The sequence below is a fragment of the Coccinella septempunctata genome, chromosome X, assembly GCF_907165205.1.
Source record: "Coccinella septempunctata chromosome X, icCocSept1.1, whole genome shotgun sequence".
NCBI lineage: Eukaryota > Metazoa > Arthropoda > Insecta > Coleoptera > Coccinellidae > Coccinella > Coccinella septempunctata.
Window position 1 is genome coordinate 21,031,302 of NC_058198.1, and position 19,774 is coordinate 21,051,075.

At 33.3% G+C, this 19,774-nt stretch overlaps 1 protein-coding gene across 1 annotated transcript; it reads left to right on the forward strand.

Annotated features, from left to right (window-relative positions):
* The first annotated feature begins 11,177 nt into the window (after window positions 1-11,177).
* LOC123322355 lies at window positions 11,178-15,508 on the forward strand. The gene is made up of 10 exons (XM_044910298.1): window positions 11,178-11,995; window positions 12,250-12,351; window positions 12,683-12,745; window positions 12,815-12,850; window positions 13,309-13,395; window positions 13,515-13,580; window positions 13,660-13,734; window positions 13,809-14,008; window positions 14,142-14,301; window positions 15,352-15,508. Exons 1-10 carry the CDS (start codon window positions 11,797-11,799, stop codon window positions 15,474-15,476), a joined length of 1,113 nt encoding a protein of 370 aa, XP_044766233.1. The 5' UTR covers window positions 11,178-11,796; the 3' UTR covers window positions 15,477-15,508.
* The last annotated feature ends 4,266 nt before the right edge of the window (window positions 15,509-19,774 follow it).

The following is a 19,774-nucleotide window of genomic DNA, read 5'->3' on the forward strand; positions in this document are numbered from 1 at the left end:
AGATACCGGATAAGCACAAAAAATTGTGACTCGGCAAACGTTGTTTTGCCATATAGTTATGAATAACGTATCCAAATGTCTATTTTTAAAAAGAACTTATTTCTTTTTAGGGTTGCCAATTATAATTAAAGGACAACTCGATAGAAAGGATATCGTTTTTATTTGTACAAGGAACAAGCAAGTGAATCTATCTAACGCTAGACATCAACTGACTATTATTCAAATTATGAAAACGGAAAAGAGTCACAATCGGTGGTCACGCCTTGTGTCGTCTTCCAGGAATCCTGGGTTTCGGGTTCCGATGCGATTCCGTGTTTCTTGTGGGAAACGGTCTCGTAACACTTCCCCCCTTAGACTGGAACGTCCTCGTTATCAGTACCAAGGCCTTGAACGTTGCTCATCTCTAGGTGGATGATTTTCCTGGGACTGAACAGGAGCTCTTGAATTCTCGTTTTGTTTAACAAGATAGCAATTATTCCTAGAACCATGAGACAAAGTAATATTCCACTTAGGGCATAATGTGTCATGTGAATGACCGGATGTAGATACATGGGTTCATCTCGGAGTTTCTCAGCTTCTTGAATAATGGAGGTTGGCTCTCTCAAATGTTTCAAATGGAATTCGATTTTGTGGTTGAATTTCAATGTAATTTTTGAAATGTTTCTGAATGTGATATTGTAAATTGGTATTGTGTTGTCAAATATAGAATTTTCAATTATGATTTTGCAGTCGGAACTGAGCAAATTGGCTCCTTGAATGGATTTCTTCATTATGATTCCATGACAATCTTCTATTACTTCTTGGGTTTTCTTGAAGATGGTCAACAATTGTTTGTTTTTCAATACGTGGGTAATCTTGAAGTTGTTTATTGACAAAGAAGTCTGGCAAAGTTGAGGCTTTGTCAGGGTACAGGCTTCTTTTGTTGGCGCTTGAAGACAGAGTACTAAGGAGTTGCTTATTGATCGGCAGGCTTCGTCGGTCCAATATTCCTCATTTTTTTATCTTAATCAAATACTTCTTTGGTGGTATTATCGCAATATCTTGATGATTGGGTACTGGGTACACTTGGGAGTAATTTGCAATGAATTGCTTAAGAATAGGGATTTTTAATAGGAATGTTAAGGATTTGTCTGTTCCTATGACAGATATTTTTGAAAATTCTAATAATTTGTAAAGATGAGCATTATTAATTGATGAAAGCTCTTGTGGTTTATAAATTTTCTCAAGATATTGTTCAATAGAATGGAGTTCTTCAACTTTGAAAAGTTCTAGGTTCGGTATTTCAAATATTGCAAAACTTATTGTTCTTTCTATCATAAGTAGACAGTTGAGTAATACTTTCGATTGAAATATAAGATTTTGTGTCCTAATCGTGAATTCTTCATTAGATTTTATTTTGTCAAATAATGACTGAGTCTTCAAAATATTTTCATTTAACAAAGCCACATCTTCTGAATATCTTTTAGACAAGTGATTGGCAAATGATGTTAATTTATCGATTCTTTCAATTTCATTATTTGCATTTTGATGAAGTCTTTCTAAATTTTCATTTATGGTATTCAAGTCATCATCGTCTAAATTTCCAGTGATAAATTTTATACCTTTTCCAATGAAATTCACCAAACCTCTCTTAACTTTGTAGTTGCCACTAAATTTATTCAAAATTTGTTCAACTTGATTGAGATTTGTTTGAAATTCAAGACATATTTCATGAGTGGATGTACTTAAAGTATCATGTTCATGTAATTTATAAAAACTGTTTCTTAGCTGTTTGTAACTGTTTCTTAAATAAGAGACGTCAATCAAGAAAAGAAATTTGTGATAGTGATCTAAAATTTTTGCATTACGCAAGTTTTCTTCGAAGTATCCGTTATTGATTATTTTGGTGACCTGAAGGGCCTGGTTGGTTTGGGTCTGCATCAGCATTATTGGAATTCTGAAAAGAGAAAACGTTTTTCCTTAATTTCTTGACTTTATTAATATTTGCGGTAGTTTCTCGAGATTTTTCGGTTAAACCGCTGATTTTATTTTGTTCCTGTTGTTCAACAATGATTTTTTCGAAAGGAGGATCAGTTTTTCTAGGTCTTCCTCTTTCTACAAAAACTTCTTTTTGTTTCAAGTTTGGAGGGTCATTTCGGTTTTCATTCAATTTATCTAATTTCTTTTGAGATTTTTCCTTATTTCTCTCGTAAACTTGATCGAAAAATGGTAAAATTTCTTGTTTTCTTTTTTCGTTGTATTGTTCGTAAACCGTCATATTGAGGTCGAATTCAGGCAGTTTGTCATAAGGACCATAAAGTAAATAGAATGGTGAGTAGCCGGTGGCTGAATGAATTGATTGATTATAAATAAGTGTAGCTGAGATCATTAAATTTGAAGGGTTTTCGTTAGGGTTCTTCAGTTTTAAAATTCTTAATTTTTCCAAGATTGTAGAGTGAAATCTCTCAATTGGGGAATTAGAACTTGGATTATTTACTGTTGTGAAATGTAAATCAATTTTATTCAATTTGCAAAATTCTATGAAGGTTTTATTATGGAATTCTTTTCCTTCATCACATACGATTTTCTGAGGTATGTTATGATGTGAAAAGTAGTGACGTAGTTTATTCAGAATAGTAAGGGCAGTGCCATCCTTTACTACGTAAGATTGGGCATATTTGGAAAATAAGTCAATAGTCGTTAAAAATTTTGAGTTTTGGAATGAGAATGTGTCTATGTGTATAACTTCAAAAGGTCGTTTTGCCAGAAGTGGTCCTGAAAATTTTAGTTTATAAGGTTGTCTCTCGTATTTTGAACGAAGACAGAGCTCACATTCATTTATGAACGAGGTAATTTTATTTTTCATTTTAGGCCAATAATACTTCTTAGAGAGTTGGTTAAAAGTTTCTGATATTCCGTTATGATTTTTGTCATGATATTCTGAGATTATTTCATTTTGATTTTCTTCTCGTTCTACATCTAATAAATAAAGATTACTAATGTAGAGTTTAACTGAGTAGTTGAAAGATTCTTTACAAAATCGAATAAAAGGAAGTCTTAAATTTTTATCTCTGAAAAAAATTCCGTAGGTTTCAGTGGGTCTGAAAACTTCTTTGAAAAGTGTAGTCAAATCATTTTCTATACAATTCAGTTTGATAGTAACATTATACGTATTTTTTCCAAAAGGTTTCGTGTATTTTAAATTGTACTGTTCTCCGATATTAAGAATTATTCTATTTGGGTAAATATTGACTGGGGAATCTGTAATGGGTATTGCTTTCCCGTTGTCGTCTTGGGTTGAATGAATAGTATTACCGGAATCGTTATCTTCGTTTCGATTTTCGGAATTGTTGAGGATATTTTGATTATTTTCTGAATTTAAAATGTTTTCTACTTCTTCATCTGCTAGAACAGGTATTTCATTTACATTCGCTAATACTGAAGAGATTTCGACGTTCAAATCGTCATCGGAAAGTAAAGAAAGATTATCGTTTTCCCGATTATTGATTTCAACTCTTGAAAGTGCGTCTGCTACTTTGTTTTCTTTGCCTTTTGTATGCACGATATCGAAATCGAATTCTTCTAATTTTAGTTTCCATCGAATAAGTCTTGAATTTGGTTCTTTTATTTTATAGAGCCAGACAAGTGGGTTATGATCTGTTTCTACAGTAAAATGTTGACCGAAAAGATAGGGTCGGAAATGTTTTGTGGAATCCAATATTGCTAATAATTCTTTCTCGATTGTCGAATAATTTCTTTCGGCTGAATTCAATGTTCTAGAGTAATATGCTACTGGGCGATTAGACTGGGATAAAACACTTCCTAAAGCAACGTTTGATGCGTCTGTTGTCAATTTGAAAGGTTTTTCGAAATCTGGATAAGTTAGAATTGGGGCATTTGTTAATAGTTCTTTACACAACTGAAATGATGATACATAATCTGGATCTTCAGGTTTTACCTTTGCGCCTTTTTTCAAGCACTTTGTCATTGGTGAAACGATATGAGCAAAATTTTTGATGAATCGGCGATAGTAACCTATCAATCCTAAGAATGATTTTATTTCTTTCGTATTCCGAGGTATTGGGTAGTTTTCGATCGCTTTCAGTTTGGAAGGATTCGGTGCTATTCCGTCGGGAGTTATTACATGTCCCAAAAATTCAACATTTTTACTTAAAAATTCGCATTTATTTAGTTCGATTTTGAGATTGAATTCTTTTAGTTTTTGAAAAATTAATTTTAAATGATAGATGTGTTCTTGTAAAGATTTGGAAAATATTACAATATCGTCCATGTACACAAAACAAAATATGTGGAGATACTTTTTGAATACATCATCCATGACTCTTTGAAAAGTACTTGGTCCGTTTTTCAAGCCGTAGGGCATACGTACGTATTCATAGTGTCCGTTGTTTACTGTGAAGGCCGTTTTTTCTATGGAATCTGGGTCCATTTCAATTTGGTGGAATGCTTTGGCCATGTCCAATGTTGAAAAATAACAACTTTTTCCTAAATTGTCTAAGATCTCTTCAATTCGGGGTAGGGGATACTTGTCTTCTACCGTTTTTTCATTCAAACGACGATAGTCGATTACCATTCGATACTTTTTTTCGCCGGATGCGTCTGTTTTCTTATTGACGATCCATACGGGGGCACTATAGGGTGAAATTGATGGTCGTATAATTTTATCATCAAGCAATTTTTGTATCTGTTCTTGGATAATTCCTTTCATACTATGAGGGTGTCTGAAGGACTTCACGTAAACTGGTTCTTCATCTTTTGTTCTGATTTTGTGTTTGACTGTGTTACTGAATGAAAGATCACAATTTTCATTATAAAAAATATTTCTGAATTTACTGCAAAGTTTTAGAATTTCTCTCTTTTCTTCCGAATTCATGTGTTCAGTTCTAATATGTTTGGAAAATTTAAAATTTCGATTTTCCGCGGGTGGTTCTGATATTTCCGCTTCGAATAAAGATTGAACAGGTACTCTTTCTGAGAAATTTATTTCGGTACTTTTTATTGGTTGAGGGATTGGTATACAACATAATCCGTCTTTCGCGTGGGCAATACATTCTGGGGTTGAAAATTCTTTGAAGTTCAGCTCTGGTATAATAACATCGCCATTTTCGATAGTAACTGGTATTTTGACATGATTTTTCGCAGTGAATTTTCTAGGTTTAATTTTGGAATTGGAATATTCGAGATTGAAAGGGATTTTTAAGCCGTTAATTTCTAAAGTGTGTGTTTGATAATCGATTTTTGCTCCTAGTCTTTGTAAATCGGAAGTTCCTAATAATGCGTCGAATTTTTTATGCCAATCAACTACATGTAAATGAATATTTTCATAGATCCCTAATTCGTATAAAATGGGGATATGTAAATTGTCATCTGATTCAATAGTATTTCCTAAGCCAGAAACACTGAATGGTTCTTTGAAAAGGAAATTGAAAAATTTTTCATAAGCTGGTTTTTTATTAATTACTGAATTTGTTGCACCTGAATCAATAAGAATTCTTAAATTTACTTCTGGGAGGTAAATATAGGGCAATTTTGACTTAATCTTAACACAATTCAAGTCTAAGTATTGTTTGTTTCTAGGGCACATGACTGAAAATTTTCATCTTCATAATTTTCTTCCCACTCTTCTTGAGGGTTAACGAATTCATTTTCTGCATTTTCTGGGAAATAATCTGTCATATTTTCGTCTGAATTACAATTCTCCGATTGAACATTAAATAGTTCTTCTGAGATGAAATTGGGTTTCTGTTGGATTCCCGTTCTTCTGGTGGAAATAGACATGGGTGTTACCGGTTGTCTGAAAGTATTTCTTGTGCTAATAGACATGGGCGTAGGCTTTGGTTGAATCTTATGAAAACTTGATCCTGGTTTTGTCCCGAAAACTTGTCGATTTGTTGGAAATTTTGGATTATTAGTGATCGGTTGATTAATGGGGTGTGGAAAACCTTTTTCATTAGGAATTCGTGCAGGAGTATTATTATAATTTTGCTGACTGAAAGTAGGGGTATTATTATAGTTTTGCCGACTGAAAGTAGGTTTTTGAGTAACAAATAAATTCTCTCTATTTGAACTACTATTTTGTTGTCGATAAATTGGTTTTTTATCATTATCTTGAGTTTTTCTTAAGAATTCACAATATTCCCACTCTTGCTTTCTATTATCATAAAATTTGCATCTGTTTATACATTCTTCAAGAGTTTTAGATTCGAAATTGCTTAAATATGACCGATATGGTTCTAAGAGTCCAATTTGGAAAGTTTTGAGGGCTAATTTTTCTACGTCTTGTTTTTTGTAAAGCAAATAATTTGGATCTTGTGTATTGAGTGTTAGGTATTGTAAAAGGTCATTCAAGTTCTTTGAAATTCTACTGTAAAAGTCGAAATAATTTTCGTTCTTTTTCTGAACGGATTGTGTTAAGGCAGAAATCAATAGGTCTTCATTTCGTTGATCTCCGTATCTTTGCAATAATGATCGTCTGATAGTGATCCAATCCGTAGCATTTTGAAAAGAAATGAAATCTCTCGCTTCTCCTTTAATTTTTGATCTTATTGTGAAATTCAAGGCGTAAGTAAGGTCTGGAGTTAACCTTCCTTGGAGATGTATAAGAAGGTTGTCTATTTCATTGATAAATATTGATAAATTTTGACTTGGAGAAAATTCAGGTATTGAGTTCAAAAGCAATTGTATATCTTGTCTTGACATTGCGTCAACTACAGGTGGGTTAGAAGAAGTTTGGTTATTCATTTCGAGGTTTTCAAAATTTCTTCTTGAAGGATATGGTTGGAATCTTCTATTTCTAATTGATTGATTGTTGGAAAAATTTGTTTCTAATTCTGATTGGTTATTCAAAAAGTTTGTTCCTAATTCTAATAATTCTGAATCTTCAGCGATAACTTCTAGTACCCTTGAAGAATCGGTATCTGTCATTTGAACTTTGGGATTCTGGGTTTAAGGAAAGAGATTGATGGACTTACATCACCAAGATATGCATCCTAGAGTGTGTAGTTCCTTCTTCTTAATCGAAGTGGATCGAGTTGATGGTCTTCCTTCTGGATGAAGTGGGTAGAATTGATTCTCTGCTGGTTCGATGTAGTTTCTTGGTGATACCGCACAAAGACTTGATAGTCACCGGGAGTTCCTCGAACACTCTTCGAACAGCCTGGCCGGACGAGTCCGTATTCACTTATGGAAACTGATTTTAGTTTTTTCTTTTCACTAAAACCCCGTTGCGATATCCTGTTCGCAGCGCCAGTTATGAATAACGTATCCAAATGTCTATTTTTAAAAAGAACTTATTTCTTTTTAGGGTTGCCAATTATAATTAAAGGACAACTCGATAGAAAGGATATCGTTTTTATTTGTACAAGGAACAAGCAAGTGAATCTATCTAACGCTAGACATCAACTGACTATTATTCAAATTATGAAAACGGAAAAGAGTCACAATCGGTGGTCACGCCTTGTGTCGTCTTCCAGGAATCCTGGGTTTCGGGTTCCGATGCGATTCCGTGTTTCTTGTGGGAAACGGTCTCGTAACAATATAAATAATTTCCTAATGATTAAATTACTATCATAAAATGGCTATTAAAAAATAAGGGTTGATCGTAGAAGGGTGAAAATTGAGGATTGTATGTATTTTTGTATGTTGTATCATAAATGTCCGAAAAAGGAATAAAAAATTTAAGGGTGGACTACCCCTAACATTTAGGGGGATGAAAAATAGATGTTGGCCGATTCTCATAGATACCGGATAAGCACAAAAAATTGTGACCCGGCAAACGTTGTTTTGCCATATAAATAATTTCCTAATGATTAAATTACTAAAATGGCTATTAAAAAATAAGGGTTGATCGTAGAAGGGTGAAAATTGAGGATTGTATGTATTTTTGTATGTTGTATCATAAAAAAATAGAAATTAAAAATTTTGTCCAAAAAATGAAATAAAAAATTTAGGGGTGGACTACCCCTAACATTTAGGGGGATGAAAAATAGATGTTGGCCGATTCTCATAGATACCGGATAAGCACAAAAAATTTCATCAAAATCGGTCAAGCCGTTTCGGAGGAGTATGGTAACGAAAACTATGACACGAGAATTTTATATATTAGATATTTCAAGCGCTTGTAGAAAAATATTGCGAAAAGTGTCTTCCTCGCACGAAACTGCCGTCTGCATCGCATCGTTCGAGCAAGAGGAAGTTCCTCTTTGGTTCGAGCGTGCAATTTTTCTATTTCATTTGCTCCTGACAAATTATTAGTACAAGAATTTACGCAGGAGCAAATCGATTATTTCAATATTTCAATTGATTTCGTTTCAGGGACTGGGAGTGAAATCCCTTAAAAGTTTCAGAAGAGGCAGAATCCTCCCAGATTGAATTTCAATCGATATCTAAAGTAAACCATTTAACCAAAAATGTATATAATTCTTAAAAACGTCTCATCCTCCCTTGTTGCTTAGGAAAAGCGCGAAAACTTCAAATGCGCTTTCATATGGATATACATCCGTTTCCAGCAAAAGCTACAATCTGATTCGCCGAGACTGCCAATATCGCTAGATTATTCGTCTTGGCGGTCTAATGGTTGGCCACGGTTGGCGAAGAAGTCATAAAAGTACCCTTTCCAGGACTATCCAGAGCTGTATCATTTCGTACGCGTAGGAAGCAGCCTATTCTGCCGTTCGACATTGTGTCTTTCGATTCTTTCGCCATTACTGCATTACTTCAAGTGTTCTTGTGTGCTTGTGTAGGTATAATAATAGTGCGATATTTCATATATTTTGGAGGTGAGTACTTTTAGGATATTTTACTGGGTGCTCTTATTCGCCTCTACTTAAAACATGCCTAGATACCAAGCGATTTCGCATTCTCATATGACTGCACGCCGGAAGAGAAGAATGAAGTCCGCGTTTCTCAATATTTCTCAAAGGCAGTGCAAACCCAATGATAATGCAAAAAATTCTTCGAGCTTAACCTCTGATCAGATGCCCGTGAATTTACCTCTTGAAATCATCAGTAACATTACTGAAAACACTAGTTCATGTTTTGATAACGCTGAAGAGACCGTTGGAAATATCAGGACAGATAATAATAACTGTTATGAAAATCAAGTGGGAAATGCATTTTTTGCCCAGTCTTCCCTAAGTTCTGGTAGTATCATAACTCGTCAATATTCAAGCTCTTCGTCTTTGAAAGAATATAAAACAACTTTAACGGGTGACCTAAAGAAGTGTTTTGTAGAGGAGAATATAAGCCACTCGGCAGCTAATAGAATTTTAAAAATTTTAAATAAGCATGAAGTGGATCATGGCCTACCAAGAGACATTCGTACTCTATTGGGAACTCCACGTACCGTTAGTTTGCATGACGTTTCTCCCGGAAAATATGTTCATTTTGGTTTGAAAATCTGTCTGGAACATTCTCTGAATTCGTACTTTAAAAACACGGTACCTAAAGAAATATTTTTAAATTTTAACATTGATGGCCTTCCAATTGCTAAAAGTAGTTGTAGTCAATTCTGGCCTATTTTGGGATCCATTGCTCAGATAAATTTTTATACAGAACCTTTTGTTATTGGATTATATCATGGAAATGCAAAACCACAATCAAATAACGAATTCTTAAAAATGTTCGTTGAAGAATTGAAAGATCTGCTTGTTTCAGGATTTAAGTTCAAAAATAGTGATGTAAAGATTAATATTGGTTCCTTTATTTGTGATGCTCCAGCAAGAGCATATATTATTAATGTAAAATCACATTCCGGTTTCAATTCTTGTACTAAATGTACCGTACATGGGGAATATTACGAACGCCGTGTCATATTTCCTGAAATTGATTGTCGACTAAGAACGGACTCATCTTTCATTTCAAAGGAAGATGACGACCACCATAAAGGTAGTTCCATTTTAGAAGAGTTAAATATCGGAATGGTAACGCATTTCCCTCTTGATTACATGCATTTAGTTTGCTTGGGAGTGATGAAAAAAATTTTAATATTGTTAACGAGAGGGAATATCACTTTAAGACTTAATAAAGAAAAAATTCAAGAGTTGTCCTCCAAATTAATAAATTATAAATCTTTTATTCCTATGGAATTTGCTCGCAAACCTAGGCCACTGGACGAACTTGACAGATGGAAGGCTACTGAGCTCAGGCAGTTTTTATTATATACTGGACCTGTCGTTTTAAAAAGTATTCTTCCATTTGACCAGTACCGCCATTTCATGGCACTGAGTATTGGCATTCGAATCTTATGTCTGCATCAAAAAAAACTATATCCCTATGGTCATTCACTTTTGATATATTTCGTCGAAAACTTCGAAATATTTTATGGCAGGGAGAATCTTTCATATAATGTTCATAGCTTGATTCATCTCTTTGCTGATGTCCAAAAATTTGGACCGTTAGACAACTTCAGCGCATTCAAGTATGAAACGGCTCTTTTCAAATTAAAATCCAAACTGAGGCAGACTCATAAACCCCTGCAGCAAATCCACAATAGAATTTGTGAAAGCTATCAGAATATTTCATCTAATAATAGCCCTGTTTGTTCAAGTCCTATTTTGGGAAACTTTATTTCCACAACAATTAATGGTCATTCAACATATAAAGATATCCATTTTGAGAATTTCACACTTTCAATAAATTCACCAGATAATTACTGTTTTTCTGATAAAAATGTTTTTGAAATACTTTCAATTGAAAAATCTGGACATGAAATTTTCGTATATGGAAAACAATATTTAAATCAAGAATTGTTCCTTGAAAAACCTGATGTTTCTAAACTTCTCATTCTCCTTGTCCAGTCTAATAACTTTGTTTTCAAATATATTCCAGTCAACAGAATTTCACAAAAATGTATAAAAATCCCTACTGATTCAACACATTTTGTAGTAATGCCCTATATTCATCAAATGTGAAAATATTTTTCAAATATTCCATAATCCACACAGGGTGATTCATAACTATTGGGACATAGGCTAAGGGTAGATTCTTTGGACCAAAATATGGCGATAGGATCTAATATACCCCAATAAAATATTGCTGTGGAAAAAGATAGAGGGCGTTAAAGTTGAATTTTCTATAAGGGGACAGAATAATATTTTCTTCGAAGTTCGAAAGTCCTTTATTAAAAGAATTAGAAAAGGCATAGAAGTCGGAGGAGGCTACGTAGAACATTTAATTCAAGTTTATTCTTTTTATGTTACATTGTTTTTAATTATGCTTTATCGTCGAAATAAATAAATAAAATAAATGAATCGTTACTTCAAATCCCCTATCGATGCTCTGAATTGTTCAACTGTGTTTTTCTTAAGAACGGATGAAAATACAGTGAAATTATTAGCAAAAAACTATGGAGGGTAAAGCCTCCATACAAAAAACGAAAAAAAAAATACAATATATATATATATATATAGGTATATTTGGTCCTATCGCCGTATTTTGGTCCAAACAATCTGCCCTTAGCCTATGTCCCAATAGTTATGAACCAGCCTGTATAATTCTACTTATTCGATATTCTCTTTACACCTGTAAAAATCATGTAATTCAGTTTCTCCTTCAATTATTAAAAACTAAAACTAAAATTATCTATAAATATTAGGAATTCATATGTTTTATTCAATTTGAATTTTCAATCATAATGAATTTTTCAATATTCAAGTTCTGTGGAAATGAATTTTGTCGAAATATCATCAGACAAGGCTTGAAAGAATCTGAAATCGAATCATAATCTTGGGGATTGTGTTGTCGGGCTGATCTGAGACATACAAATCATTCTGCTGCTTTCAAAATTTTTCTAGGAAAATGTCGTATGCAGTTGTCTGCTTTGTGGATGAGTGCCAGGGCGATTCAGAAGTCGTCCAAGAAGTGCCCATTTCTTGGCTAAGGAATAATAATACGATGTGTATGTGGCCTCCATCAAACATCTCGTATCATATAATAAACGGAACACCACCATCAAGTTCATGGAAATTATGTCCTATCAGGTGTGATCGAATTTGTGGTAAGTTACTGATATTCTTTCCAAAAGAGCGTACACAAATATTTTCATTTTAATAAAAATGAATTCGCTTGTTCAAGTGATGTGAAGCCTTGAAAAAATTCAGCAATGCTATCAAAAATTATTTCAATTATGTACATATATTATGAAAGGCTGAAAAGGCTGTCGTATTTGTTAGGGTAGATTTTTGTCATTTACAATAAAAAATATTGGAGTATTAAAATTTCATTTTGTATTTACATTTTTATGTATTTCAGATAGTCTTGCAGATGCTAGAAGGCGCTGCATTAGGGAATCATCATCAGAAGATGAAAAAGGCAGAGGCCTAAGAAAAAAAATTTTTTCGAAGCACCTGATAGGTAAATATAATAGGTTTCTTTGTGATCATCAAGCAAACTTCAAATCATTAATTAATATTGAGTATATTACAGCAAAAATGATTTTTTTTTATAAAATAGACTCGAAATTTCAGTAAAGCTGGATTTCAGTTCAATCATACTATGATTTGGTCAAAATTATCTAACAGTCGCTGATGAGATATATGTTTGGATAGTAGAAGTATTCAAACCCTATTTTTACCAGAATTTGACTATTTTCTACGAGTCTGAATAAAATTTATTTACTTTCAAAATAAGTACAAGGAAATTTGTTGTTTCATGAACCTATTATTCACTCAAAAATTTTTTTAAGGTCATTATTCTAAATGTGCGTCTCCACCAATGGAGGAAGCTGACCAATCATCAGCAGATTCAGGTAATAGTTTTTTGCTAGAAGACAAAAAAAGTTCTTCAGCCTTTTCTACAATTGATGTATTTTTTTCAGATTATAGACTACAGGAGATCGGGATGCCACAACCAGGTAAAGTTTGTAACTGCATCTGGTATATTTTGAAATAGTAAAATGGAATGGTGTTCCATTGAGAGAATAACATACAGTTAATAAAGATAGTTTCAGTTGGGTTATCAGTTTGGATATGTTAAATTTTATTGGAGCTACTTGTATTGAGTTCATTATTGAATCCATTAGGAATGTATAATAAGATGTTTAAAATGTTTCTACCAGAAATGTATATTTTGTAGAAAACACCTTTTTCAAACACTAGGCAAATAGTTTGTTATTGCAATAATTTTTAACCACATAGGCCAGGTCTTCTCACAATGGAACACAATATGATAATTTTATTTGAAACATGGAAATGATCTATTATATCTAAATACCCTAATCTCTAATGATAATATTATACTTCTGAATTACCTAATAGCGTGAATAATCTTAAGACCTATATATCTCTCAATCACAAATATTTTGCTTTTCAGAGAACGTAACTCGGTTATGGCCTCAAACATCTACCAATTTTTACAGCCCTCCCTGCATGACAGGGACAGTTGCTATCGAACACAATGGTAATTATACACTCGAGTTTCTTTTTAACAGAATGCATTTGTGCATTTTTACGCAGAATAAAAAATAACTTTAAATGTTGAGAGGAACCCCTAGTTTATAAATTGATTGTATTTTATAGAGATCTTACGACACCCATCATGGCCAAAACAAACAGGTGTCAACCAACATGAGCCACTTACCACTGGTAAGTTATATATATTGAATATTTCAGTCTGAAATGAAGAATATCTACAAGTGCTGTTCATGATTGTTTATTTTTATAGAAAATCGATACACAATACCAGATCGACCATCGTCCATTATCAATCAAGAGGTTGGGACTAGAGTTGACAACAATGGTAAAAATATTTCTTGAAGAGAAAAATACAGGGAACAACAAAATGAGTTATAATATTATAAAATTCACTTCTAGGGAACCTAGAAAGAAAGATTGATAGGTTGACCGAGCTTGTTGGAAAAATTCTCGTAGAAATTGAAGAGATAAAGTTGCAGCGAGGAAAAAATGAGGTGCTGAATCACACCGGTTTGAGGAATGCATTTCCGTTCACATCTCTGGAAAAACTAAAGGAATTTGAGGCAAAACTCGAAAATGAGGAGGAGAAAAAAAAAGTGGTGAGTTTTTATCTTGAGAGAATGCACAATAATTTTTTTTCTTGGATATATTAATTCACTTTATCAAAAATACACTTTAGGTTATCAGGATGTTTTTTTCAGTTCCTTTTCTAAAGAATTATTTGTTTTCCAGACCCAATACTTCAAATCTATAGGAGGCTTGAATTCCAAAGACTTTCATTCGAGGGTGATGGCAAGGGTCTTCACAAATTCCCTTGCCATGCAGTGTTCATGGAAGGGGTTCAAAAACAATTATAAGGTGGAGAGTATGTTACTCCTACAATGTTTATATGGTAAGAAACTCTTCAATTTATCCATAATCTTCAATGAATTCAGGAAACTTTGAAGGCCAAAAACGATTTGTAAGAGTATAAGTTCAATCAGATATTGATGAAACAGAGAACAATTGTAAGATGACTTTTTTGTTGTTCATGCAGTATTTCAGCATTTCTGAATTCAACTGAACTGCATAAAGCCAATATGTGCAGAAGTGACATTTGTTTTATTTGTGATATGACAAGTAATACTGGAAGATCCATTGAACAACTGTTCTTCGAACTCTGAACTCATTGAATGATTCATTAAAAAATCTATGCAATAGTTAGGGTTTTCACTCCCAATCTATGGAACAAAATCAATAAAAAATTTGAAATGAACAATTTGCTCCTGCGTAACTTCTTGCACTAATTTGTCAGGAGCCAATCAAGTAGAGAAAATTGTTGCCTGACAATGAACTGAAAAAAAAATTTGAAATTATAATTATATACAGTAACAGATAGTCAATATCTATATCATTGATTTTCATCTGATGAAGGAGTCTGATATAGACTCCGAAACGTTACTGTATATAATTATAATTTTAAAGTTCTTCTTTTCAGTTCATTGTCAGGGAACAATTTTTTCTACTTGATTTGCTCCTGACAAATTAGTGCAAGAATTTACGCAGGAGCAAATCGTTTATTTCAATTTTTTTATTGATTTTGTTCCAGAGATTGGGAGTGAAAACCCTAAAAAGTTTCAGAAAATGCAAAATCATCCTAGATTGAATTTCAGTCGACATCTATGCAATAGTGTTCAACTAAATCTGTTACACAACCACCACTTTTTTTGGAAGATATCTTTGAAATTAATTTATATGATCGTATATTTCGTATAGATGTCGAACATAATACATATGTGATTTGATGTTCTTTGATATTAGCCAGATATTCTCTGCTCTACCAAAATCTTCAGTTGTTTATCGAGATGACTTCAAGTTTCTTTCTCTGAAAACTTGCACCCCATTTTGTGAAACAGTCGCTTTCCGTTATGTGAAAAAAACATTTAATCTGTTTATTTTTCAGATGCAATTTGTGGGGAATACCCCACAACTCTGAAGGAATTCGAGATCCTAACAAGAGACTGGCTTCGCCATCCGAAGCAAAGGAAGGAACGGGAAGCACCGTTGGCCAGATCCTTGGCCCCCTGAATTACTTAATTCTTCAATAAAATAAATGATCAAAATTTAAATAATGTTTTTTTTCCATACCATTCCATTCTTTCTGTAACTAATGCCGAAACCCACTCTCTAATAATAATCTGGAAATTAAGGTGAGCAGAGAATATGAAGAAAGTTGTGAACTTTACCATCTCATATTGTCATATTCTTTCTTCCTAATTGAACTTAAAAATGAATAACGCGATTTTTCATTTTTCACTCCGTTAAGTTTTTTAACCACTACATGGGAGCGTAAAAATCATTGTCCGGTGTGCATCCGACGTCTGACGCGGTTGTTCGATTGGTGATCGAACCGCGTTGATTGAGGCAGAGACAAATACTTTACAACAAAGATTATAGAGTTAGTTAACCTAACTCTATAATCTTTGACTTGTCAATACTTCGATCGTTCGATCAACGGTCGAACCATTAAGAGCGCGCCGGGTGACGTTTGACGTTGAATTCTGAAGGGAACTCATGTGTTTCACTATTCGTAAAACACGTTTAGGGCAAATAGTAACCACTTTACTCTTTGCATAAAGTGAGTCAAGAGGTGTTTTCTGTGATTCTTTGTTTAGGGGTTGAAGAACTCAACGAAGTGAAAATCATTCGATTAATTTTATACATTAAATTTCGATTTTTCCAAATGAAAAATATATTTGTTAACCTTGTTGTGCTAACTACTTGTAGCAGATTGAATAACATGAATATTCAAAAGAAAAATTTAAATTTTGGAGTAGATTACTTCCAATAAGAAAAAAATCTGCGATTGCCAGTAAGAAATTACATCAATCACAATGTGATTCTTTTTCTTAAAAAATTGAGTTTTTTTGCGAGTCGTCTGTTTGGTCTATGTGACGAAAATTTGAAGCCTATGAATCTTCTCACAAAATATTCTCATGGACCTACATGTGATTCCAACAGATGCATTAAAATTGGAGGTATATGTAACATTCCTGGGAGGTACAATATAATTCTCTCAGGGCGCCTCTGGCATCAGAATATGATGCGTTCGAAGAGTCTGAAATCACTTCACATTATCAAATGATGAATGCTTCTCCAAACTTCCCAATGTGTTCACTATGTTACCTCAATGAGACTCAAATTTTGACGTAAAATGAGACTCGCATTCAGGTAACTTCGAGTTTCTTTTCGTGTCAGAATGTGAAGTAGAAAATGACCAAAAGGGTCCGAAATAGAAGTTCTGGAGATAATAATATGAGTAACAATTTGACTCGCAGGTGAGATTTGAAACTGGGATGTGAGTATCAGTGATATCTCTGAGATCAATTTGTGTTTACTGGGATTGTAATCAAGTTCACTTAAATATATTTCCATTTCTTCTATGAATACTTTCATTTTAGTTGCTGGAGCTCTGTAAACAGCCGTCAGTCCAAGAGAAAGTTTATTAATTTTAATTTCTATACGAATAGGAATTGTTTGACTCAGCTGTACATAAACCCCAGCGAGCACAAACATCCCTGGGATGTTTTGGGATGTTTCGAAAATGTTGGCATGAGGATGTTTCTTTGAAACGTAATATGCACTTCCCAAAAAGGTCTCCAAAGGCTATTGGAAATCTTTATTTGTTCTGATCTGTGCCATCTGTGGCATTTCTTCGTCTACCTACTGAGAGGTACTGTCGTGTTGAAAATAATGTAAACGTGTGGATATCTTCTCTTGGCGTCACATAGTTTGCCTTGGGAGGTTTATTCCAAATAAACAATATACAATTCACCTATTTCATTTTGCCGCCATTTCCACTTTCTTCGTAGTTTGGACTGTGGACTATTCGGAGTTGAAAGTTGATTGGTGATTTGTATAATATTAACTACTTCTGTGTTGGTTTTGATTGTGAATTTAGGATCGATCTCTTCATAGTAACCAAATACAATTAATAAGTAAGTATTACATGAATTAAATGTATAGTATAATGTCCAGAAACATACATATAACCTCAAAAGAATCCACGCTGCGTGGTTAATATTATTTGTGTATTTGGGACTAGGTATAAGAGATCATTGTATTTTGGTTGGAATAATCGAATGGTATATGGAAGGTTATTATAATTATTCAAGAAATAACTTTATTAAGTTTAAAGCCATATCATCGAGGATTTCAACATATTTCGATAATCTATCTCTGCCGCTGATAATTCCCAGAATATTTTGTAAGATTACTCTTCCGACGATGATAATAATCATTCATCACTTGTGAATCAAAAAATAATTCAAATTGTCCCAGAAAACTCCTTTAAATTGTTCCATCTTTAAATATCAGTACAAATAATTAAATAAATGAAATCGTTTCGCAAATCAACCTGGTCAGGAGCTATATACAACTCAAATCTTCCAGATCCTTTCATGCAGCTATTTTCTCTGTTATTTTAATTGGAAAAAATCATCTTAAAATTCATATATTTTATGAATTAATTGTTTGAATTGTTTTTATTTTGTAGATGTGATCCATAAAAAATTCCAAATCACTAGGAAAGTATTCGAACTCTATGCCAAAGATTGGTTTAGGCATATAAGGCAGAGGAGAAGGGACGATAAAATGAAGGGAAAATAAATTTTTCATAAATTTTTTTTCATTTTCCCTTTCGGTACATCTAAAATTATAATCAGTTTGTTTCCTATTATTTCTGTTTTTTTATGTTAAATGTGATATTTCTTTTTGGTTATTTATGTTTGTTTTATTGAATGTGATATATTTTTTTGTTTATTCTCCCTTTTTGTAGTATAATATTTATCAATTGTTTTTTGTTGTTCAATTTTTTATGTGAAATGTGATTTCTTTTCCTTTTGTATCTGTTGAAGTATCATTAAAATATTTTTATTCTTATATAGTATTCTGTATTTCATTTAAAAACTTTGTAGTTCATTTAAAATAGAATGTGGTATCCTCAAACATTCAAATGAAAGAAAAAAGGCCTCACAAAAGAATTTCATATAAAGTCTTACAAACAGCGATTTCTTGTGCGCAAAGCGCTTTAGAAATGTTCTATTGTGTACATGAAAAGGCTATCAAAAAAACTTCTGAGTAGTTCTTTTTGTGACATCCCAGGGACATCCATATAATAGCCGCCTGCGGCGGACATTGGCTGTTCTATAAAAGTTCTATTCATGTATAAACAGAACATCGCAGTGGATGTTCAATGTCTCGAAATCTCTTACTTTTAACATCTCTGAGATGTTTTTGTGCTCGCTGGGACAACAGTTGGATTCAGATTGTTACAAATATAAACTATTGTTCCATCGTTTTTATTGAATAGTGAGTTGTTATTGAATGTATCATACCCAGTTATAGTGAATAGATTAATGTTAGTAATTTCGATGTTGAAGGTTTCCGAGAGAACTATTATGTGTATTTTTTCTAAATTTATGCTGTCCAAGTGAACTAACAGCTCATTGAAATGTTTGTGAATACTTCTTATGTTGAAATGCATTATACCCAGCCGCGTATGACCCCCAACAAAACACTCCCCCGCCCCAAGCTCCCCGACCACCGCCGCATCCGGGAACTCATCAAGCTCCACCGTCTCTAACACATTCATGAGACAGATACAAAAATTAGTGACTCTCACATGCCCTCCGATCAAGTAAAAAAATTGAAAAGATTCACTTCATAAAGTGCATAATATACAGGGTCTTTCACGAGGAACCTCACCCACAAGATCTTGTTGATACCATAAGTCATTATGGTTCTGTACCTGCAGCTCAGTTATTTGAGTCAATATGTCAGAATATCTATCTCCTAAGGGAGAACATTCTTTAAATAATGCAAATATGTGTAGTGTTCTATCTTACCAGTTAAAGTCCCATCATAAATGTGAACATCGAGAATTGCATTATTTTTGATGGCGCAAAAAACATTGAAACTCCAGGTCTCTTGAAAGTTCCATTGTCTGAAGTGGTGGTTGTTCTCTTCATCCCAATAATGACTGTTATGCCTATTGAAAGAACCATTCTTTGTGAATTTAGATTCATCTGTCCAAATTATACAGTCCAAAAAGGTTTCATTCTCTTGAAATCGAATCACCATAGCTTCGCAAAACTCTGTTCTCCTGACGAAATCAGTTTCCTTCAAATGCTGTACCCTACTGAATTTATATGGGTGCATTTTATGTTTTTTTAATATTCTCCAAACACTCGATTGAGATAATCCCAGATCAATCTCGGCATCTTTGAGAGAATTTTGAGGATTCACACGAAAATATGCAAGAACTGTAATTTCGTTGTTCTCATCTTCTACAGGCAGATGTAATTAATGATATCTATCATTAAAAA